The sequence below is a fragment of the Nyctereutes procyonoides genome, unplaced genomic scaffold (assembly GCF_905146905.1).
Source record: "Nyctereutes procyonoides isolate TBG_1078 unplaced genomic scaffold, NYPRO_anot_genome, whole genome shotgun sequence".
Lineage (NCBI taxonomy): Eukaryota > Metazoa > Chordata > Mammalia > Carnivora > Canidae > Nyctereutes > Nyctereutes procyonoides.
Window position 1 is genome coordinate 25,595,768 of NW_026575051.1, and position 25,192 is coordinate 25,620,959.

At 34.9% G+C, this 25,192-nt stretch overlaps 1 protein-coding gene across 1 annotated transcript in view; it reads right to left on the reverse strand.

Annotated features, from left to right (window-relative positions):
* Positions 1-10,155: 10,155 nt before the first annotated feature.
* Positions 10,156-25,192, reverse strand: part of KHDRBS2 (KH RNA binding domain containing, signal transduction associated 2) — a 546,592-nt gene continuing 531,555 nt past the window's right edge. Inside the window, exon 9 of the mRNA XM_055330453.1 lies at positions 10,156-11,182. Coding sequence (XP_055186428.1) covers positions 11,085-11,182 — 98 coding nt within the window. The 3' untranslated portion in view covers positions 10,156-11,084. The remainder of the gene's footprint in view (positions 11,183-25,192) is intronic.

Sequence of the window (25,192 nt, forward strand, 5' to 3'; positions counted from 1 at the left end):
GAGAGCCTGGTGCAAATGTTTATTCTTTACTTGACAGTGGACACATAGAAATTTTCCAAGGTGGTAAAAAAAATCTGCTGGTCAAAGTGAAGGACAAACAAAACAAAAGAAAACAAAACAAACAAAGTGAAGGACAAGAGTAATGGTTTATGAAAATCAGACACAGAAGATAACAGGTAACAGAAGTTCCAGATATATCAGTAGAATGTTCTGTATTTGTTCTAAAAGGAAGGCATATTTTTAATTTCTGAAATTACTGCTTTATGTGATAAGTTGCACATGATGGTGATTTATGAAAATTTTTAGATCTCAGGACATTACATTCCCTGAAGGATATAAGAGGTGGCTTATCTTGTTTTTCATGTTGGTGCCTGTTTCATCTCAGTACTTCTAATGGATCTTTTTCAGCCTTCTGGCTGCATTCATGTTCTTTCTATTCTTTTTTCTTGTTCTCATGTTCACCTTCATCTGATGTCCTATCATTAAGTATAATAAAATATAAAATACATTTCAATAGTGTTTATCTTCAATACATAGGTAAAACTCCATTTTATTTATGCAATTGTACAGATTGGGAAAGATCAATACTATAGAATATGCCAGTAGTAAACAAATAAGTAACCATTACTATTCTTTTAGAAATATATTTCTCCAGTTTTTTTCTCCTTTTTCATTAAGTTTTATGTTATTTAGGATATCTCAACCTCCATGAAGGTTAACTTCTATACTTAGGTATACATAGCTTCTATTTAAGTTAGATGGGCAAATAAATATGGTCAGGGACAACATGTATGGAGTTTAGGGCTATTATGCATGACTCACTTTCTAGATAACCCCAGGAAAAGATATATTCCAAATATTTTTGGTTTATGTATATAGAGTATTTAGAAATTTATCATCAGACTTTAATCTTGGCAACACTCATGATAAGAGAATTTCTTCTAATTCCTTTTTACTAGCTTGAATAATGAATTATACATCTGCATTTTAGTTTCCTCTTAAACTTTAGTTCACTACAAAATTTGTCAAAGTCAGAGGGAACAGTTGAGTGCAGGGGTTAAGAAGAGGTCTCCAATTGTGATTACTTGGGTTTAGAGTCCACCCCTACTGCCCAGTGATGTGACTTTGGAGAGGTTACTTCTCTCTCAGGCCTGTATTTCTCATTTAGAGAATGAGGATATCATAGAACTTACATCATAGGGTTATTGAGAAAATAGATGAAGTAATTCCTAAAAATACTTAAGATTGTGCTTGACATGTCTCATGCATTCCATTATTGCAAAGGCCTCTTTCTTCATATTATTATTATCATTATTGAAACAATGTACCAAATTATCAGTTGTCTCACTTTAATTTTTACCTCTATCTCAATATGAACTGTATATGTGCAGCATTACTATTAGATTCTTGTGTATAGGGGCACCTGGGTTGCCCAGTGGTTGAGCATCTGTGGTTGGCTCAGGTCGTGATCCCAGGATCCTGGGATCCAGTCCCGCATCAGGCTCCCCACAGGGAACCTGCTTCTTCCTCTGCCTATGTCTCTGCCTCTCTCTCCGTGTCTCTCATGAATAAATAAAATCTTAAAAGATTCTTGCGTATAAACATATCTTACAATGCCTGTCAAGACACCCAGTATACGTTCGCTTATGAATATAATGATGAGCATTTTTACATCTGTAGTCTAAAGCCTACATTAGCTGAATATTTTGGTAAAGATTATTCTTAAAACATCTAAGTTACAAATTGATTTGGATAATGCAAGGATCTTTTTTGGATTAAACTAGCTCTTATTTACATATTTGATACACAGCATGAAGATGTCTTAAAGTTAAAATTTTTAGTTAAGGAAAAATAATTTGGGGGAGAATTCTAACTAACTTTGGAGAGGATATGCCCGCGCCTGTATGACTTTACATACCTCACAATTTTATGAGTAGGTGGTATTATTATCCCCTTTTACCTACAAGAAAACTGAAGCTTGACAAGTTCAAGTAATTTTGCTTATAATATAGAGCATCTGTTGTGGGTTAAAAAGTTTCATAGTATAAATAATGGAACTTTAATCCTCCACATACAAATCCACCTTATGGGAATACCTATTAGCTCACTTTTTCACAAAGAACCAAATTTGGCTCACTGCTGAGAATTAAAACTGCATGTACTATACAGCAGAATCCCATTTCAAATGAATAAATAAGGAACAAGAAGCTGAAGAATGAGGAAGGAAGGAAGGAAGGAAGGAAGGAAGGAAGGAAGGAAGGAAGGAAGGAAGGAAGAGAGGAAGGAAAGAAAGAAAAAGAAAATCAGAAAGAATACCAACTAAGCTATTAACAGAGCTCTGTCTGAGGATTAGGATTATAGATTTTGGATTTTTACTCCACATATTTGTATTATACATTCTAAGTTTTTTAACCCTGAGTATGAATTACTTTTGATTTAAAAAAAGAGTATATATATTTAAAAACTCCTGAAAAAAACCCGATTCATGGCAATTCTGCTGTATCCTAAGACACCATTTCTGAATCATTTACTCACTAGAAATGATAAAAAAAAAAGGTCTTTAAGAAGTTAAACCAATTTGTACTTTGTTTTGAATTAACAATGATAAAAGGATTCCAGAGCAGTTTCTCTGATGAAATGCAGTATTACTTATTTTTAAAATTACTGCCTTATAAGAAAGCATAAAGCAGCAGATATGTTCTAAATATTAGTTCTAAATAATTATATATTGATTAGTAAATTAATTTCTATTTTTAAACCTCCAACCAACAAGTTGAAGGACACAGCTTAAAAATTCAACATTAAATCCATTAACAAGAAGATCTTTATGCAACATGTAAATATAATCTTCTCTGTTTAAAGACATTTAAAACTAGCTTTATTCCTGGAGTGCTGGGTGGCTCAGTTGGTTAAGCATCTGCCTTTGGCCCAGGTAATGATCTCAGAGTCCTGGGATCAAGCCCTGAATCAGGCTCCCTGCTCAGTTGGGAGCCTACTTCTCCCTCTCTATCTGACACTCACCATCCCCTGACTCACCACCGCTCCCACCTGCTCATGCCCTCTCAGATAAATAAAATCTTAAAAAAAAGGTAAATAAAACTAGTTTTGTTCCAGTCACAGATATTATGCATGAATCTCAGTGAAACCCATAATTAAAGTTTATATTTTGATATAAAGAATTTAGACTAATTGAAGATGTTTTCTCACCTACTGCATCCCCTTTATAGCTGGGAATTCAAGATTTTGTGAGCAGGAGGTTATATATAAATGTTAATGGTCATTATTTGTCTGCTTTAATTAAATGTGATTTTTATTCTTAGCATCCTTTTTGGTTTACAGTGGGCATGTACTGGTTTCATAAAGAAGACAATAAACATTTCTTAACATGGGGCTTTCTTGAATGATTGGACAGTGTTCTTTCCCCAGTAGTAATCAGTTACCTTTCTTTTGTCTTCTTACGGATCCGTGTGCAGTCGGGAAAATGACAGAAGACATTGGGAAAGGAGGGGCAGGATGGTATCAGAGAAATTGAAAAATGTCCTAATATCAGAAATGGCAGGCTAAGAGGCTAGAACATAGGAAATACAGTATACATGTGTTAGGGCAGACAGAGAATGATACAGAGCGGAGGGAACATTTTCTTACTGATAGAAGTCATCCTGAAAGGCATCAAGGTGACAAGAAACCTATGTCCAGTGCTGACATTTGCTTTCAGAGGCTCCACAAAGAGGATCTAAGAGTCTCCAAATTTCTCTTGTAAGTAGATCATTCACTGTATCCTACCAAGAAGTATGAAATATGATGGAACATAAATTTGAACTAAATTAGTGGTTAGAAGCTCACTACCAATTTTTAAGATGGCTTATTCTGCACTTTTTAAAAATAAAATTTATATATAAAGGCAGATAAGTTGACTGTTGCTAAGGTATCCAGTGGTATATGAATCAGACAGCTTCCTCTCCTAGTTTCTCAATTCGTCTGACAGTAAGTGTAAGAGACTGAGATATAAGACAGCATGTAAAGTAGAGTGACCTTTTTCTCCTACTGTAAGTGATATTTCTAGTACCAATTAACAAATTCTATGTAAAGAGACCAGGAAATTAATCTTTCTGGTGAATATGGAAGACTGTTTCCTGCCTGTCAACAAGAATAGCTATTTTACTCTTAACTCATATATTTTAATAGGAAACTATAATGTCCAGATAAATGCTGCACATTATACTGGCATCAGGAAATACTTTGTTTTAAAATATTTAACATAGAGTGATATCTTCACTTGTGTTAACACATGACTGAATGGATTATACAAAGATATTTCTGATTTGAAATTTACTCTCATACTTTAAAGTTAGTTCTGATTTACAAATTGAGGACTAAAAGCCTGAATTTGCCTTCATGCTTATTTAATCATGTATTTTTTAATGCCAGAATAGAATCTAGATTATCAATGAATTCACTTGTTTTATAAAAGACAATAGTCATGCTTTGCCACAAACGTGGGATAGTTTTCATCTACATTTTTCTATGATGGAATGAGAACTTTTGAAAGAATGACATATTTGAGGAAAGATCAAAATAAAGATGCATTTAAGGTTAAAATACTTTATCATAATCTTTTTAAAAATCAATATTCATCATATTGCTACAGAATAGAAATTATGTTAAGGTTTTCTGAGATTTTAGATTCTCTTTTCAATTAAATTCAGTCAAAGTTGGGGATCATCATCACATTTTGGAATATGTTATCAAACTTTGTTTCAAAATTGGCTTTGCTATGTATTAGTAGTGTGACAATAGTAAAATCTCTGGACTTCAACTTCTTGTTCTATAAAACAGGGTTAAGCATTTGCAAGCTTGCTTTAATGATTACAGATGTTTCATATAAGTTTTATGTGAAAATTACAGTACCTTGCCTGGAAGGGATGCTCAGAGAACACATGCCCCCAATATTATTATTGTTATTATTAATACTCTAACCTCACACTAAGCATAAATAAATTTTATAAATTATACCATTGGATATTTTCAATTGTGTACTACAGAATGTTTTGCAGTAAAATATTTAACCTTCCTGTGGACCCTGAAAGAGTGTTGAGTGGATGGAGTTTTCTGTTAACAGATGGTCTCTTTTTTTTTTTTTTAAATTTTTATTTATTTATGATAGTCACAGAGAGAGAGAGAGAGAGAGGGAGAGAGGCAGAGACATAGGCAGAGGGAGAAGCAGGCTCCATGCACCGGGAGCCTGACGTGGGACTCGATCCTGGATCTCCAGGATCACGCCCTGGGCCAAAGGCAGGCGCTAAACCACTGCGCCACCCAGGGATCCCAACAGATGGTCTCTTGATACTGAAGCTGATACTTGATGCTCAGCCAACTCAAGTTACTGATCACTGTTCTCTAGTCCCTTAAAAAAATAAACAAACCTACAAGCTTCTATGTTATGTTAACCATGAGATGTAGAGATCATGAGATAGAAGGCTGTATGGTTAAAGGGTTTAATTTTTAAGGCACATTGGTCGTTTTCAAAAGACCTGACTATTTATTTTTAAGTGAAGAACTAAAGGCACAAGATTAATGTCTTAATAATACAGCTTGAAAAATAAAACATTTTCTTTAGAAGAATTCATGGGAACTTTTAATATGTTATTCTGTGTCACATTTATTTAAAAACTGTTAGTGCTTTGATTGTCATTAAGCTAAATGGCCTCAGTTCCATTAATATACTGAAAGTGAAAATGATCTAAATATTACAAATAAGACCTAAAACACTATTTGGTCTTTTAGATGGCAGCATATTGATTCCGATTTAATCATACTTGAGAGTAGTAAAACTTTTTATTGGACAAACAGCAGGCACAAAGACTTCCTTACATAATAATGCTATAATTACTATTTAAAATACTTTGTCTAGTATCCAGGCTAGCCACACTTGCTGTTTTGGTGAGTTCCCAGTTGTCATAGGATCATCAATGTACCAAGAATTACAGCATTATCTGAATAAATGCATGGAACATATACAGGAAGAACTTCAAACTGTAGTTACAAGGAATGCACTGTAATTTATAGTTTAATTTGCCATGTAAGTTTGTATTACTTGCTGAGGTGGACATCAGACTTGAGAATGTTTGTCTATCGATGGTTCTAACTGGCCAGGTGCCTCTTGACTGCCATCTTTGGGAGCCAGCACTTTGAAACGAGTGAGAATAGACATGGTGTCTTAAAGGGATGATGTTGGGACCCAGCTTCATTGTCTGATGCCAACAAGAGAAGGCACCCTTTGACCAGGCGAGTGAATATCTGTTAGGTAAGGCCACTCTGAACAGTTTTCATTCTATCAAAGGTTTCTTCTGAAAGGCCACTAACAGGAAAATTCTTATTCCCCATTGCCAGAGTACTCACTGGATTGCCCCATTGTATTCATTTCTGATTATTTCAAGAAAATAGTTATGCAATAAGTGACTGCATTGTATGTATATTACATTTTTCTATAACTCTACTTGATTTCAATCATATTTCTCCATATTGCCAGTTGGCCAGTTGGAGAAAAATAATCTCAGTTAGTTCTGATCAATTTTGGTCAGGGATTGCTCTGTCAACTCAGGGATTTATTTTTGCCTCACCTCTTTTTCCTGGGTTGGATTTATGTTTTGGAGTTTGGTTGAGGAAGTAGTTGATATTGTCACCTTTCTGCATTGTATCTACATCTGCACCCTGGTCAGTGCCAGTCCATGCTGATGCTACTGCACCCTCCCATTCCTTTCTGCAGAGACTGTTGTGTGTGTGTGGCTCCCTCTGCAAACCTGCTCCACTCTTGCCAGCATGGAGAAACATTCTGTAGAAACAGCCTTCTACAGGATAGCACCTGGAATACACTGGTGTGGGGAACTCTGTGAAGTTTTGCTGCCTCTCTCGACTCCCCTTTAGTCAAAGGTCCCTTCTGTGTCCAAACCTATCTGAAGCTTTTATTGAATAATTGATACAGTGTACAGAACCCATTGGTTCTAATACCTTCAATTAATATCTAATACCTTAAATTAATATCTTAGATATTGCTGCCTCTTGAGCTTTCCTCTCAACTTGGACTTATCTGTCTTGTAGAATATATGGAGGCTGGTGGATGAGTCATTGACTGATTGATTGGAATCTTTTAAATATACTATTAACACATAAACTTTATGTCCTAGTTAAAGCCTACTCAAAATGCAGGCTTTTAGAACTCAAAATTCACTTTCTCATAAATCATAATTTTTGAGCTTTAAAAACTCAACTTTTTAACTCAGTAGTCAAGAATGTTCTCCTGCTCAGCACTGGTGTTTCTGCTGTGATAGCCCCACCCGGAGTTAATGCATTCAAAGATGTAGTCTGAATGGTGAGAAAGCCACAGGGTGATAAAAGAACAACAGCAACAATAAAATAATTTCAATGGACAAAAACATACTGATTAATATATCAAAATAGTAACAAACTATTTTTGTTTGTTTTTTTGACTGGTTTCTCTTTCATTGCTTTACAAGATCAAGCCTATTGTTTGAAAAGGCTCAAAGGAGAACAATACGCAGGATATCTGGATTAGAGATTCTTTCTCCCCTTGGTTTATAAAAACAGTAACATTTTTAAAGAGTCAAATCAGATATGCAATGTTACTGATAATTTCAGAATTGTGTTCTCTGTAACTTTTGATCTTTGGTTCTTCGGCTCAACAAAGGGACTTGATTAGATGAAGCACATACAGTTTTAAATAGTTATTTTAACAGTTTGAATTTTAGAAAAGTTCTCCCAGATGAAGTTAGTAATTATAAAATGGACGAGAAGTGTTTGTTATGGTTCCCTGGGATCCTTTCCTTAGCTCTGATTGTTCACTTCAAACCTAAAGTGGCTTCGTTTTATTTTTTCTCATAAAATCTGAACAATTTAACATAGCACTCAAGGACAGCCCCCTGACTAGAGCATTCCTCTCCTGGCTTTGCTTTCACTCTGTGCCTTCATGCATCTGGACCACAGGGCCCACGGATGTGCTTTCCTCTCCAACACTTCCTGTGCTTTTGGGACTCCATGATGGGACACAACCTAGTCCCTTCTCACTAGGTGGCGCTCTCTTCCGCAGCAATGGACAGGCTACTCCAGGTTCTGTCCTAGCTCTAGGCCTAAAACCTGTCCAGGCTCTCTCATACTGTTCTTATAGAGTCTGTTTATGGCTACGTGGTATTACAGATATTTGTGCGGTAAAAAGAAAAAGGACCAGGTCTAGAAGGAGAAATTTTGGGTTTCACCGTATTTTAAACGTTGTGGGAAAGCCATTTTATTCTCTGAGCGTCAGGTTAAAGTCTGTGGATTTCATAACTGCCCTTGCATTGCTTTCAGTCTGAAGCTTATTGGCTAAAGTTTCCTACTCCTTGTGTACAGAAATTAAGTCCCAATTCTCAATGTGTTTTGAATTCAGTGAATATTTGCCAAATCAAATAGAATGGCAGATAAGAAATAAGTTTATCGGTAAGTCCAGTGTCCTAACTGGAAAATCATGGTAAGTTTAGTTATTTTATTTGACTACATAAATGTTAATGTTAAGAAATGGCTCATTGACAAAGGGTAGGTGAGCAGCCTGTTATGGGCTTCCTTTTCTCACCTCCTCCATCTCAGCCAAGGATTGTGATTTCTTTCCCTAAACCTGCAGCATAAAAGTTTGAATACTATTTCTTGGCACAATTAGGGAAAAGTAATATATCGTCATTCATAGCATTCATAGCACAGAAAAAGGCTGAAGATTAACTAGCGCTTCACGTTTCTTTTGGTCAGATTCTGAATAAGCTCAGAAAACTCTGCCGGGTAAATCCCAGGTTAGTCAGTTTATTTCAAGAAGATAAAAATAGCTTCATTCCTTGACAAAAATCTAACCCTTTTCAGTATTTAAACAAGTGGCATTTGGTGTTTTAGCTCACAGCCACAGCTCTATGTTGGTAAAGATTATCTGTTTCCGGAGAGGATAAAAAAACAAACTTACCTCTGTCCCTCTTAGCTCATCACATCTGCTATTCACTTATGTGCTCTTGGCTTGTGGATACCTGAAATAGTGAGAAAGAATAAACAAAAGAAAATTAAATATAACTCAACAGCATTTTGTGCCAGGCAAACATTTACAATTTTAACTGATGACAGACACACACTTCATAAAACTATATTAGCATGCAACTCCAGCTGCAAAAACTGAACAGCAATATGCCTAAGCTGGTTAGCAGCAAAAAAGTAAACCAATCACATCGACAAAAGCCACCATAAACAAAAAAACTGTATTTAAAAGATTAACAGTTTTGGCATTCATCCCTACCATCAAGTCTTTCACTTTCTTTTTCCATCAAAATTTAGCTTACGTTTGATGTTAGCAAGAGTTGCATTACTATTATTGTTAATTTTAGTTCTGTTTATTGCCTTGAGGGTTATATATTGTAAAATAATTTTGGTGCCTCTAGTTAATGTTAATTAGTTGTTTTAATAACCTATAGACCTATTTGTTATGTTTTTGTAGGTTTACTTTTTTAACTATCAGGAACTTAATAACTGAGAATATTTAACATTACTGTTGCATAGGCAAAATTACAGTCACTATTAGTGTTACCTGTTTAACGTTTAGTCATCCTTTGAGTCCTGCGACATATTTCCTTAATAATCATCAGCCATCAAGTCTGATAGTCTCAAAAGAAATATCAGCCCTCTAAACTGCCTTCAAGGGCGGTGATATTTAGCACTGAAAATTACAAATAAAGTTTTTGAGGTTGAATAGCAACAACTGGCCAGTGACACTGATGATTTGTTTGTCAAAACAAATTGTTATAAACTACGCAAATGAAGAAGTCCACGCACTCCTTTGAGTGAAAACAATAAAGTGAATCTACGCAATGCTTACATGTTGGATGGGATATTTAATGTGCGGGGAAACTCAAAGGTTGAAGAACTAGGCATTTAGACAGTGGTAAGTGGTAATCTTACCTCTTATACTCCATTACTCTTTCTCACGAGAGACATGCTAATGCAAACAAGTCAATCAGAATTTGTGTTTAGCAAGATAAAGCTTAGAGGATAGTTTAAAATCCATTTATTATTCTAAATCCATTTTTTTCCATTAACATGTTATACATTAGTGTTTACTAACCATGATTCATGTAACAGTTTAGTTTGTTAACTTTTAAATTATTTAACAACCATAAGTTATTAATACATTTTTTTAAGTATTACACAAATATCTTAAAACAGGCTTGGGTTCATTTTTGTAATTTTTAAATAGAAAACATTTTAGGCATCTCTTGAAGAAGAAATAAAGCAGGCATTTAAAGCTAGAAAACAAGTAATTCCAAATTTAGTTTTTACAAAAGTTTTCAGCTTTATTGACAAATTATGGCAAACATATTTGACAAATTGTGGTTTCCTATTTAGAGTAGCTTACACATGGAACTTTATGTGTTTTTTTTTCTTTTTTAACAAATACAGGTTAAAACACTGAACAAATTCAGTTAGCTACATACATACGGTAGCTGCTTGTTTTCAACTCCATTAAAACAGCATTTAAAATTAAATTTACAAACTTAATATCGAACATCTTCATCTAACTAACAGATATATTAAAAGACAGGTTAAAACATCTTATCTACAACTTTATTATCAGCTAGTTCAAAAAATCATATTACAGTCTTTTAGCAACCCTAAACAAAGTTTTTGCTAGTTGATTGAGACTCAAAATCTGTTAACAGATTCATGCTCTTTCTTAAAAAAAGAAAAAGAAAGAAAGAAAAAAGAAAAAAGAAAAAAAAAAGATTACACACAACAATGAAAAACGACCAAGAGAATATCATCCTACTGAATGGTTTATAGATAGTGCTTGCCAATGTCTTTTCTTAGTCCGTTTTGTAAAATAATGCTAGTGTCAATGTCACGCCAACAGTATAGGGGGAAATACAAGAAATATATGGGAGAAATCATGAGCAGTTATCCCTAGAATAGAAAAAAAAAGGACTATTACTTGTCTTGTTGCTGTTTATGTGGAGACCACAGGCTATGAACTGTCTTTGAGGTGAGGTCACGGGTGAGAAGGCCCTTCAATATCTACCATAGGGGTGCTCCCTGTATCCCCCTCTGGCTGACCTTGGCGGTGGTGCCTTCAAGCTGGAGCGGGTTGTGGCCCATTCTTCTGGTGCTATGGACAAGAGAAAGACAGTAACATTCACGTGGCTTCCCAGTTACCAAAAACAGTTATTTAAGATGCAAGAGTTGACCAAGGAAAGGAAAATAAAAGATCTCGACACTGACGACTGAAGTCTTACTACCTTTTCCACATGGTGAGATCATCAAAAAAAGTATACAGTTTGAAATGCAGCCTCATGGAATTCAACCTGCTGGGCATTCTTCAAAGAAGAGAAAGTTAAAGTCCTTGGATAACTCCATATTTATCATGTGCAAAATTTTTGTGCCACAAAAAAGAAAGAGGTGTATTAGTGTAAGCCACTCCTCATTTTATCCTTTACACGGACTTCTAAAAGAAAGTGGATATAGGAATCCAGTGGTTCCTGGCCTTTGATTAACTTGAGATCACCTGGGAATCTTAAGATAAAACAAAACAAAACCAATAATGACTAATGCCTGTTCTCCGTCTCCCAAGCCGAATGATTAGGAAAGAGACCTGGGGCTTGCTATCTTCCAGTGCTCCCCTAGATGATTCTTAAGTGGTACAGAGTGAGATCCTTATGCTAAGTTCTCTTAGACAAAGTTAGTGAGAGATAAGCAGGATATAGAACAGAGCAAATTTAAGCAGTGAAATCAATAAAGAATATGCTCACTCATACCAGTTTTTATGAATACCTTGAAAATAAAGGTATTAGTACATTAGGTATTTTTTTTAGTACATTAAGTATTAATAATTAGGTAAAGAGGTATTAGTACATTAAGAAAACTCTTCATTCAGCTTTTAATCAGATTTCCAGTAACTTGAATGTTCTGGAACCTAGCCAAAAACAAAGCAAGACAAAAAACAACAACAACAAAACAACAACAAACAAAACAAAACAAAACAAAACAAAACAAAAAACAAGGCAGCAAGCTTTTGAGTGCTGTAGAAAATAGCTTTTGTAAAGTCTGTGTCCCCAGAAGAGGAATGTAGCAGAATGTAGCACTCCTTCAAAAGACTGAGGACTCAATACTGGGTTTATGGTGACTTCTTATGTAATTCCTAAAGCTAGGTTATTTGGATCTTTCAATCCAAATTCAGTTTTTGTTTGAGAGCAGACTTCATACATGTAACTCTGGGAAGAGGAATTATGGACACAGACTAGTAGAAAGAAACACACCAACACTGACAGCTGATATATAATATAGTGATGATAATGGGCATACAACTAGAAAGAAACTGCAGACTGAGGCCAACTATGTAGGTAGAGCGTGTGTCCCTAGATAATTTGAGTGCCCCTAAGAATATTTTTGTACATTGTTCAGGAAGATTAAGGAAAAACAAAAATTTAAATTGCACTCACTATATAAGACAAAGGATAGTTATGTGCAATATAGAAAGATGATTAAAAGCCCAGGGATCCCTGGGTGGCGCAGCGGTTTGGCGCCTGCCTTTGCCCCAGGGCGCGATCCTGGAGACCCAGGATCGAATCCCACGTCAGGCTCCCAGTACATGGAGCCTGCTTCTCCCTCTGCCTGTGTCTCTGCCTCTCTCTCTCTCTCTCTCTGTGACTATCATAAATAAATAAAAATATTAAAATAAAATAAAATAAAAGCCTATCAGCATAGGAAAAATAGCATTTAAGTGGTTTTCTGAGGATATCCTTCATCAGAACTTCTTTTTACAAATGATATCTAATAAGAAGTGAAAAATTTATTTCTTCCACTATTTAAAGTGCATGCTTAAATTAATTTCAATGTTTGATAGGACATAAAAAAGAAATGAGAACCTAAATAGAAATAAGAAATATTACCTCTTCTCAGAATACAGATCTGCTTAGATCAGGGGTTGGCAAACCATGGCCATTGAGCCACATTGACTAGATGTCTATTTTTCTAAATAAAGTTTTATGAAATGCAGGCATACTTATTTATTTGCATGTTGTCTATGGTTGTTTTCACTCTATAAAGTTGGAGTTGAGTAATTGTGACAGAGACTATACTGTCTGCAAAGTCTAAAATATTTAGTCTGGGCTTTTATAGAATAGATTAACAGACCCCTGCTCTCAATCATCTTTTTTTTTTGGAGATTGTGGATGTTGGTCTTTCTGATGTGATATCTTGAGAACAGGAATTTACCCTTAAGCTTCCAGAGTTTCTCTGCATTGACATTGTGGAAAAGAATTCTATGTATTTACTTGATTGGAATTAAATAAAACATTTTTTTTTTAATGTACTAGAAGGGAATGGATTTTGCTTGCAAAGCTAGCAAGTGCCTTCTTGGCTTTATGTAATACGAATTTTACACTTTGATTATGAATAATCAAGAATATGTCAATGTCCTTGTCTTCTGGTGGTAAAATCTATCCCGTTTTATTGATGTTTTTAGCAAAAGGAATGTAATACTTTTTGCTCTATCTGCTCTAGAGTGTTAGAGATCCCTGGGTTGTAGGCTATGGGATTTAGAGACTGATATAATCTAAATTTCAAGTTTTTCCAGGGAATGGAAGTCCTGGATCCTTTCTCAGATGCTTCATGTTCTTGGTAGTTTCTGCAAAATAGTGAAACAGCATGAACAGTAACAGCAATATTTGTTAGATACCCCAATAGATACCCCAGTTTTGTCAGAACTTTTAAACTGGCATAATTTTGGGGACTTGCCCCAGAGCACAATAAATGTTTAATAAGAACCCACTGATTTGGGTTTACTTGACTTCTAAAGCTCTAGGGCAGCTAATATGTGGGCTCACATCTTTCATTTCCTAACTTTTGGCTAACGTTAAAATGGGGAGGGTCTGTTTCCAGTGCCTGGAAAAAATACAGTGCCTAGAAGGGGGTAAGCACAGTGAAAGACTGCATGAATGAAAGGATGAATGAATGAATAAATTGAGGAACTATGAGGCAGAAAGAGCTTCCAGTGACAACCTTAAAAACTGTAATACTTGAGCTATTTAAAACTTGACATTAATTTCAAAAGCTTTATAACTAGAAATATATTTTAAAGTCACACTTCTTACCCAAGAGACTTAGCTAAATAACAGAAGTATTTCACAACTGGATTTCATAAAACAATCATAGTGGAATCCTATTACAAAAAAAGTGTAAAAGCAGGTTGCATTGCACAAAAATGTGCTCTTATAATTCTCTGTAGTCAATTCATACTGTGTTCTTTCTTCCTTGCTGAAGGCTAGGAATGGGAAATGCTATTAGTCTATGATAACTATAATCAGAAAGACTGCCAAAATGAATTCCTACCCAATGAAAGTTTTAAGATTTTCTAAGATTCTTTACCATGAACAGAAGAATCAAGGCTCTATTGCACTTAATTAATGTTCCCAATAATAATACTGAATTGAGATCAGGAAAGGTATTATTTCTATTTGTGCCAAATTTCCTTGATCTATATTTTTCCTAATATCAGAATGTTTATACATAGTCACACATTTACAATTACCACATGATAATAAAAGCCAGCTTCTTTCAGTGAAGTTATCTTCTTTGAATCTAGACTGGAGAGCACTGACTCAATGGATGTTTTTCTTTCATCATTGTATAGTGTCATTGAGCCTTATGTGATTAGCCAGTCCCCTCACTAGCTACCATTGTATTTCTCCACTGTAAGTATCAGAGATAGAAGTGATTCTTAGAAATCAAAAGAAATTCTAATGTAAGTCTATCGTAGAACCTTGTACATGGAAATGACCCAAGCACAGGAAGAGACAAATCATTGTAACATCCTTATGATGGGAATTCTTTAAAATTTGAAGTATAAATAGCCCCACGAATAAACTTAGAAATTGTCTGTCTTCTTTGGGCTCTACTATGCAGCAGACAAGGTGGATTTAAAATATTTTAGGGAGGGGCACTGGGTGGCTCAGTTTAGCGTTGACTTTTGATTTTGGCTCAGGTCATGATCTCAGGGTTGTGAGATGAAGCCCTGCATCAGTTCTTTGCTGGGTGTGGAGCTGTTTTGATTCTCTCTTTCCCTCTGCATCCCCCGTCCCCACCAAAATAAACAAAATAAAATAATATTTTAGGGATTCATACAAATTTTGGAGTCCCTGCTAATGGTTTCTAGTCTCATGATGTGGTCTAGGATTCATTTTAAATGTCATTACAGACAATGAGATTTAGACATAATCTTTCTTTGTCCTTTAGGAAAATAATAAAGGATGTAAGATGCTCTCAGTATCAGGATCATTGTCATATGAGAAGAATTAGCTAGACTATGGATGTGAACGAGCAATTAGATAACAAATTATTCCTCAGAGAATGTGCAAAATAACTGTCTGCCAAATTGAAATTATAGGAATGGTTTATAGAATTGGAGAGCTGGAAACAGGAAAGGAAGAAATGAGAAACAGCTTCAGTTACTTGATCAAATTCCCACCATTTCTAGGCTTTCCAATTCAGATTTTAATGTACCCTATACTGTATGAAAATAAGGAAGGAAGGAAGCAAAGAAAGCATTCATTAAATATTTTTTTTCCTTTACTAAAATTCTCCCACATGCTAGTCATAGTACTAAGCTCTGAGTATGAGGATACTTTAAGGAGTTTTTAGGAGATCACAAGACAACAGTACTATGAAATTTCATAGATTAGAACACATTTAGAATTGATATTTGAAGAAAATGCTAAGGAAAGCCTGGAGGAGGGAACTACTAATTTCCTTCATTCAATTAACTTCAATTGAGCTCTAACATCTAATCATCTCAAAGAAGTAATTTTCTGAGCAAATACATAGTGTAACTAAAAATTCAGGTACTGTTTAACCTGTTTAAGAGAATTCACTTTAAAGATTTTCTTATGTTAATTATTTTGTATTATCCAGCCTTGTTTCTTAAACTGGATTTTAAGATCTATGAAAGGAGAGCCCTGTAGTGGCAGACATATAGGAAGAACACCATAAATATTTGTAAGCTACATATAAATAGATGATGTTACTAACTGAAAAGGAATTCTAAAATCAATTTTGTGAAATAAGTAAAACAGAATTCTTATTGAGAAATATGTTGTATACAATTAAGTTATAGTTTTGCACATATTTGAAATATAGTAATATTTCTTTTTAAAAATTACTCCACCTGTTTTTACTTAGACTGATTTTTTTTCCCAGTTGAGTCAAGTTTTATGGATTTCTATAGAGTGTATCTCCATTACATGCTAATAAGCATCACTGTGGAACATTTTACTTTGATTAAGGTGTATAAAATACCCAGGTAACTCTTCCTGTGCCTTCGAAGTTATTCTAGTGACTTCAAAATTTTCTGCATCTCAAATACTCTGCTCTCAGTAGAATCAGATCTTTTAAGTGGTGTGCATTTCTCAATGTGCTCTCTCACTCCCACCCTGGGACCAGCTACTTTGGGGAGCATTCAGAGAGGGAAAGAAAAATCTGGATGATAGTTAAGGTTGCAAAAGTGGTGTTTTCTGTTCCAGAGATAAGATAAACATTTTGGTGGGGAAATTGAAACATAGGAACAAGGTACCAATTTGGGAAAAGTCAGCATTATTAGTACCTGGAAAGTAAGCTTTTAGTGTTTATTTTTCCAGAAATAGATTTAAAATGCTACCTTCGGAGCACATTAATTTTAGGACTCAGTTTAGAAAGGATATAGGATGCCATGGAGATTATTGAGGGTGCACCTCTTATGTTCACAGTTTGCTAGACCTACATAGCTAGCTAGTTGTTTATATATATCTGAGATCTGAAAAAGAATCTAGGGATGCCTGGGTGGCTCATCGGTTGAGCATCTGCCTTCTGCTCAGGATGTGATCCCTGAGTTCCGGGATCGAGTCCCCAGGCTCCTTCATGGAGCCTGCTTCTCCTGTCTCTGCCTCTGTCTCTGCGTCTCTCATGAATAAATAAATAAATAAAATCTTTTTTTTTAAAGGAATCTAAAAAAATTGTTTAACTCACCACAACACAAAGGGAGAGCTCATGCTCTTTACTGTTGGTATACTGTAAGCCAATATGCAAAAACCACAACTAAAGCTGGAAACCTAAGTTAATCTCTATTGTTACAACCACTAGTGTCTCAGATAAGGTTGATTAGAATTCACCTGGCTCTGAGCCACTCCATTTGCTGGTCTCAGTTAAATTTCTGATCTCTCTCCTTAAGGAATATCATTCTCTTTAAAAGCTGCTTTCAAATATATACTTACATGTTGTGTTACTATATTTATTCCCAAAGAGATTATGTTAGATGTTCTGTATAACTGACCATGACAATATTAATTTTCTTTATGTAATTTTTAAATACCTATCCTATTAAAAAAATTAAGATATTTACTCTCATCACATTTTCCAAAGGTCAAACACACTGTGAGGCATTTTATGTGTATTATTAGCAAATACTCACAATTTTCCTGCAAGGTAGGTGCCAATGTTGTCTTCCTTTTAAAGATAAGAAAATTATAGCTCAGAGAGTTAGTTTGGAAGACCCAGAAATTTATAAAAAGATTTATTTATATTTATTTATTTTAGAAGGTGGGGAGGGACATAAAGAGAGACTCTCAAGCAGATTCCCCACTGAGCACAGAGCCCAACTCCGGGCTCAATCTCATGACCCTGAGATCATGACCTGAGCTGAAATCAAGAGTTGATGCTCAACTGATTGAGCCACCCAGGTACCCCAGAAGACCCAGAATTTTTAATCTATAACTGTCTTACCATTTTCCATCTCTCCTTTCATCTGAAAGAAGATCCTGGCTTCCACTCTTTTTCCTTTTCTTGCCTGGAAAATAGGACTTCCTTTATTCTAATTCCCTTGAATTATATAATAACTGGTGATTCCAACAATAATTAATTAGCTAAATAAATGAGAATGTAATTAAGAAGAGTGTGGGGCTGCTTGAGCTGAATTTGTTAAGGTGCAAATCTAAGTGTTCATTCATCTAAGGTAGAAAGCAAGGTTGTCCGCTCTGCTCTGATCATTTTAAAATATTAATGGAATGTTGGAACCTAATGGTTCAACAATTTTATCTACACAGTTTGTATTGCCTCTATGGGTAATTGCAGAGATTACTGCTTTAAGATTCAGAGGGTAAAACATTGTAGTACTGAAGGGGAAATATGGATGACCAGTATCTGTTTTCACAGATGAACATAGTGAATTTTGTTCCAAGAAGAGTTACCTTTGGGTTCACCATCAGTTATGCTTTCAAGAAATTTAGTCAGCTTCTGGGAATCATTTACAGCTTTTATCACTGTTTCAAATTTTTAATTAGATATTTCCTCTTTGAAAAAAGTAACACTTGGAATAATCCATCTAGAGATAGAGAGCTGGGCCTTTCTAAGCATTCTCTTCTCAACTCTAGAATTTTGTGATGCACATGGCAGGCACTTGGTAATTATTTATTGAATACATTAATTCTATTAAAATATTTTACATCTTCATTCAGTACTTATAAAGAAGCCACAGCATTTCCTTGGATCTCTTTGCTTCAAATAGGAGTCCCAAGGGTCTTGTGGCTAGGCCTGCATTTGAATTCTTGTTCTTCCTTTTTCTTACTGAAAGACTTCTTTGGCAAGTGGCAAGTTTCTTAATCTATATGCTGATGACAAATCTTAACTCAGAAATGGTCACAGACCATTCTGAGTTTCTGACATGCATATCTCCCTGCCTATGAGGCATCTCCTCAGATGTTTCAAAGTCAACTTTTTCCAAAACTAAACTCATCTTTTTCTCCACACTACTTAATGCTCTTCCCAAGTTCTACATGGCAGATACTGATGCTACTACCTACACTTGCCTAGTTACTCACCAAAAATTTTTGGCATCCTCTCACCTTTGCCCAGTCAATCCAACTACTCATCAAGCTTTGTCTTTTCTTCCTTAATATGTATTTAACTTATGTATTTCTTTCCATCAATACCAACCCTATTCCATGGCAAGCCATTCTCATCTTTGCCCAGAGTTCCCAGCTGTCTAGTTATCTTTTGTGTCTTTCCATGATTTTAAATGTGTATCTATCTATCTTTACTGTAATATATTATACATATGCCTATCTGTGTGTATATGCATATATATACATATATCTCTGTGTATAAATATGTATATATTTTCTAGTATGTTTGTGTGTGTATGCATGTGTGTATACTTCTACTCTACATTACCTTCTAGCTGGAGGCACTTTTCTAAGTACAATTGGTTAGACGTGTTCAGTTTTTATAGCATACTCAAGCTCAAGTCCAATTTCCTTAGCAAGGAATTCCATGCAGAGCTTAACATGATTCAATCCCTGACTTCATTTTAGACTATTGGAGTTGATGACTTTGGTGATCACCTAGAGTACAAGTATTCTACAATATTCACTGAAAAAAAATGTCTTGGGTCTTGAAATATGAGAAGTGTTGTTGGATTTTAAAGTTTTTTTCTCAAAAAGAAAGCCATCTTGTTTTTGCATGGAAGTGGACCACTTAGGGGGAAGAAATCAGTAGAACAAATCAGTTAAAGGTTTCAAGTACAAAAGACCTAAACTTTAGATACCTGTTATATTTTGGCAAATGAATGATTTCATTTTGCTTCATATATTGAGAAAAAGCTTACATTTTCCTTAACAACTAGCAAATGTTTGTGGATTAGCATTTTGGATCATTTATTTTTATTCATCTTAAGAATGATAATGATTAATCTTTAAAAAAAAGGGGGGGGGCAGCTCAGGTGGCTCAGGGGTTTAGCACCTCCTTCGGCCTAGGGTGTGATCCTAGAGACCTAGGATCGAGTCCCACATCAGGCTCCCTTCATGGAGCCTGCTTCTCTCTCTGCCTGTGTCTGTGCCTCTCTCTCTCTCTCTCTCTCTCTCTCTCTCTCTCTCCATGTGTCTCTCATGAATAAATAAATAAAATATTTTTTTAAAAAATAATAATAATGATGATTTCTGGTAGTGATCCCACAAACCAGAGACGGGCTCAATCTTTTGGGACTTCTTAAGAGCTTCTCTTGGCTCCTGGGGAATTTATCCTAAATACTAACATTTTCCTCAAAAGCAGTGAGATTCATTTTAGTCTTTGAAGAAGTTCTTAAGTGAATCCCTAAGAAGCTTTCGAAAGTAGGTATTTCCCATTAGTCACCTGGACCATGAAACAGATAGATTCCAAAATCCATTTGTTGACATAAAATATAAATACGAATGTTTAAAATATGATTCATACTAAAAATATGCGTGGATAAATTCAGAAAGACAGTTTGATAAATATGTGAGTTATCTATAATGAGGAAAACTGTAGAAACTTTTGAGGTTAAAATTCTGAAATACATCTGTGGCTCAACCAGTTAGTACTTGACATTTTTCTATTAACTTTAAGCCACCTCAGTGAAATGTGGACCATGGCTGGGTTTTAGAACTTGAGAATTAAATCATCTTCCAGGTTCTTTTTCAGTGTAGGTATAGAAATTCTAGGGCCATTTTTCTTAACCTTTCTCCATTCTTATACATATCCTTGTTTAGTATCTCTAAATTTATTCCATGTATATACCTACTTTCAAATCACTGGAATTTACTTCATGTATAAATCTATTTTGAAGTCATTGCATGATTTGACAATCTTATTTTCTGTGGCTAAGCTTAAGTTATTGGAATTACTGTAACTTCTGATTGTGAGCTCCAGTAAGGTAAAAAACAAACAAAAAAACCTGCCCAACAAACTTGAGGCTGTGCCAGGAGTAGCATTCCAAGTAGTTTGGTTTGCAACGAATGATTTTTACTAGCTTTCATGTTCCCAGATACAGTCACTATGATTGGGAATGTTAGGAAAAATCACCGCAATTCAAATATGCTGTGATTAGTGTATTAACTTCTCCTCCTGTGATACAGTTTTTACATTGTCTGCTCTGTTCTAACCCCCAACCCCCACATTTTATACATTGTCATATTAATAATAAGTTGACTTTGTACCATTTCACTTCTAGTTATCATCTATTAACAACAAATTGCAGATTAACTGATTTAAGCTTATATTTTATTATTGATTCTATTGTGTAATATCTTGCAGATATAGAATAATAAAGGCCAGTGGTTCTCAATATTTTAAAATAAATATGTTTCTATCTTCTTACTTTGGAGTTAGGATCTTATCTAAATAAAAAGGAGATAAAGAATCCAGTTAGAGGAAAGGATTCCCTAAATGGAAGGTACAAAAAAAAATGGTGAATAATAATTGAACACAATGTGGAAACTTTTCTGACTTGCATTTAAAAAATACTTCTACTATTGTAAATAAAGTCCAGATCAATCAAAAGCCTGCAGAAATCAGCCACAGACTTGTTTTATACATAAGGACTTTATGAGAAATAATGGAAGAATAAGAATGATGATATGAAATACTATTTTATAATTCTCTTCTCTAAGAATTCCAATAATGCCTTCAACTCAGTGAAGGAGGTAGGTTTGGTGACATAGCTTCATAGACATAGACATAGCTACTGAATTTGTAGCTATTTGATTGCCTTACTCCTTTGCAACATCTGTCATTCCTATACTTGAGAACAGAAATGAGCCCAGAGTTTATTCTAAGACCAACACCAAGGTATGGGAGTTACAGAAAACCACATTTTAAGCTCAGCAAAATGTTAACCTGGCTGTTTGACCAACTCTGACTCTAACCTTTTGCCTCAACAGGCCTCTGCCTACTTTCCCAGGTTGGTGCTCTCATCTTACCCCCTGTATTAAAAAAAAATACACTTAGTGACCCTTTGTCCCCAGTTTGGACACCTCTAAACTCTGGAATTTCCTGGAGTAATGGGAAAGTCTTGTTATTCATGATGGGCTCCTCTGACTGCACCTGATAGTTCATGCCAATGAGATGACTCAGGATGGGGGCTGGTCACACCTGAAAGACCAACCAGAAGATTAGAGGGTTTGGGTGTTAACCACATGATATCAGCCCAAGCTGGAGAGGAAAGAAGGCTGGAGATGGAGATGATTCAGTCATTCTTGCTACATAATGGAGTTGTAATAAAAATTCTGGGCACTGAGGTTTGCGTGAGCTTGGCAATACCTTGTGTGTTGGTACACATCGGTATGCCAGGAGGATAGTGCCACCTTCAAGATTTTGAAAGCTTCATGTTTGGGGTTCTCCCAGACCTTGCTCTATGTATCTTCTCTTAGCCAGGTTCTGCGTTCTTTCCTTTTGATCTAATAAAATTAATTGTAAGTTAGAGCCTTTTTCTTAGTTATATGAGTCATTTTGGCAAATTATCAAACCAGAAGGGGTAATGGGAACTCTAGATTTGTAGCCAGCTGGTCAGAAGAAAGGGTGGCCTAAAGTCTCCCAAACTTGTGACTAGAATGTGAAGTGAGGGCAGTTTTGTTGTGCCCTTACCTTGTGACATTTGGGCTAACTCTGGGCACTCACCCTAGTCTGTTTGCTCTCCCAGTCTTCTCAGCAGCCTGAATCTAGCTCTTTGCCCATGACTGGACCTATCTCTGTTAGACTTTCCAAATGCCGGCAGCTTCCAGGGCTATCTACTGCCCACTGCTGCACTCTGCTTATCACGAGGGGACTTTTGGAATCTTCCCTACACAGTTACCAGGCTTTAAAGAGACTGGCCTAAATATTGTAGATCCATCCTCCTCCCACTCCCCCGCCTCGGGCCTATCTTGTTACCAGCACAGCTAAAGGTTTGACAACGTCCACGTATGGTTAAGTAATTTACAAAAAAAAGACAGTATTAGTCATCAATAATTGCATTTTCAACTGGCATACTTTTTCAGCAATCCATATATATCAATCCCCATTGAATTGTTCAATAAATTATGACATATTTGATAAGTATGCATTGCACATTTATTTCAGGACAATGTACCTTAGTCTTTTAAAATTCATAACCTCTTTTAATAAAAATAAAAATCTCCTCAAACTGTGGAAATTTTATAAAGACCCCCTACATTAGTGTGCCTCCAGGATATATTTTTTTCTTAGTCAGTGTATTTCCAGGTGGCCGAGAAAATGTTTTCCCAGCTTTATATTTTATATTCCATACTTTGCGTTTTAAAAACAGCTTTTTTGTATATTCTAAATATAAATCTATATCATATTGAATATACATTTTTTGTACATGATTTGTTCACCCTCATTAACTCAGCAGAAAAGAAAGTGATAAAAGAACTTTCCTATGGCTTGTTTTATTGTCTCAACAAGAGAGTTGTTAGGTCCATGAGAGCTATAATTTTTTGCGGACTTTCCATCTGTTGAGTGAATTTTAGAGAAAGTCAAGTTTGAGATTTAAATGTTCGCACAGTTCAAAAAGGGGCAAATTCTATTTTGCATTATTTAAATTTACAGATTTTTTTAAAGTGAATTTAAAATGCCAGGAGCTAGAACACAATATTTGCTAATAAAGTACCTAGTGTTCTAAAGGTAGCCTGTGCATAACTCGTGTGGTGCCTTTAAGAATGCCAAAACTCTGGCATAGTTTTAGCCACTTAAGGTAAAAGCATGGGCAGCATTTCATCACACTCCTACATATGTATCTAAAACTTATTCTCAACTTTAGTTCCCAAAAGGACCATCCAGAAAACTATTTAACTGATGCCCCCAGTTTTCATTTTCAAAGACTGTAATGGAGTTGATCGTGGATAGTAACTGGACATTAGTATTTTTCAGGATTCACCAGGTGATTTTAAAATGTCTAAGTAAGGTTAAGAATCTGTTCTGAAATATTGAAAAGCAGATTCCAGTTTTGCCTAAAACTGAATTGAAATTGTAATACATCTATTACAGTGGAAGCAATAGAGTAGTGGTGCACTTTTTTTTTTCCTTTTTTTTTTGGTCGTTGGTCTAGGCAATGCAATCTACATTTATTATCAAGACTAAGTTGAATTAGATAGCCATCTCATTGCAGTCTCTGAAATATTAAGAACCAGAAGGTTAGTTACACCTTAAGTTAATTTTGCAAGCGTATTTTAAAATACTTTAGAAGCGCCATTTCATTAGTCCTTTAAAATAAAGAATCAATAAAGTCTGATAACTTTATCTAATAAAGGACTACCCACTTTAAAAATAAAGTTTAAAAATCTATATTAAAATTTAAGTAGAATAAATCACAGTGATATTTTTTCTCAGTAGCCTATTATGTAACAACTTAAATATTAAGTCCTAGGAAAAATAAATTGGTTGTATACATTAGTTTTTAAAATGTCTGGTAAATTCTTGCCCATGTTAAGAAACTCATCTTCATTTGTAAAATCAATTTCCTCAAATTTATATTCCTACTTACTATGAAAAATGGACCGACTGTGTTCTTGAATCACATGGATGGAATGATTGCCTGTTAGCTTCATTTTTTTGCTGTTTTCACAGATTAATCAATGCAGGACTTATTTTCATACTGGGATAATAATCATTCCTGCCTCTGAACACAAAATGAGCTGTGTGTTCTGCAATCGTCTTGAAGTGAGGCACTCAAATGCCCTAGAATATGGCACTGAATTCTTTTTGCTTTCATTCATTTCAAGACAGTGTATTAATATTATCCTCCTTGCTTCCACACAGCTGTCATCTTAAATGCCACTAAAGAATGGTTGCATAATTAGTTCTTCAGTTCATACATTAAATACATTTTAATAAACAGTTCTTTTCTCTAAGAAGAGAATATTGCAGTCCATTCTTAGCTGTCAGTCTCAGAGAGAATTTAGAGGGTGTTTCCTATGTGAAGCATTGCTTAGCCAAGCTGATCTATGCACTATATTTAAAATGATCCCTTATTGAATTATGAGCTATTCAGACTTACCCAAAACAATTATAATGACTCTGATAAATTAGGAAATATTTTTAAAATGCAGAAACAGATTTGGAATCCTGTAAGTCAAATATTCATGTTCCAAAAATAAATTCAAGTTATTGGAAACTTAATACATAAATATTAATTTAATAATAAAGATCAATGAAATATTTAAGAAGTATTAATACATTAAATATTAAATATAATAAATAATATACTTATTGTATTTTAGTAATGACACTCATTTAAAGGATTTAATATTTAAAATCTTATATTTATAGTGCTTCAAGAAAAAATAGTTTAATCATTAATATT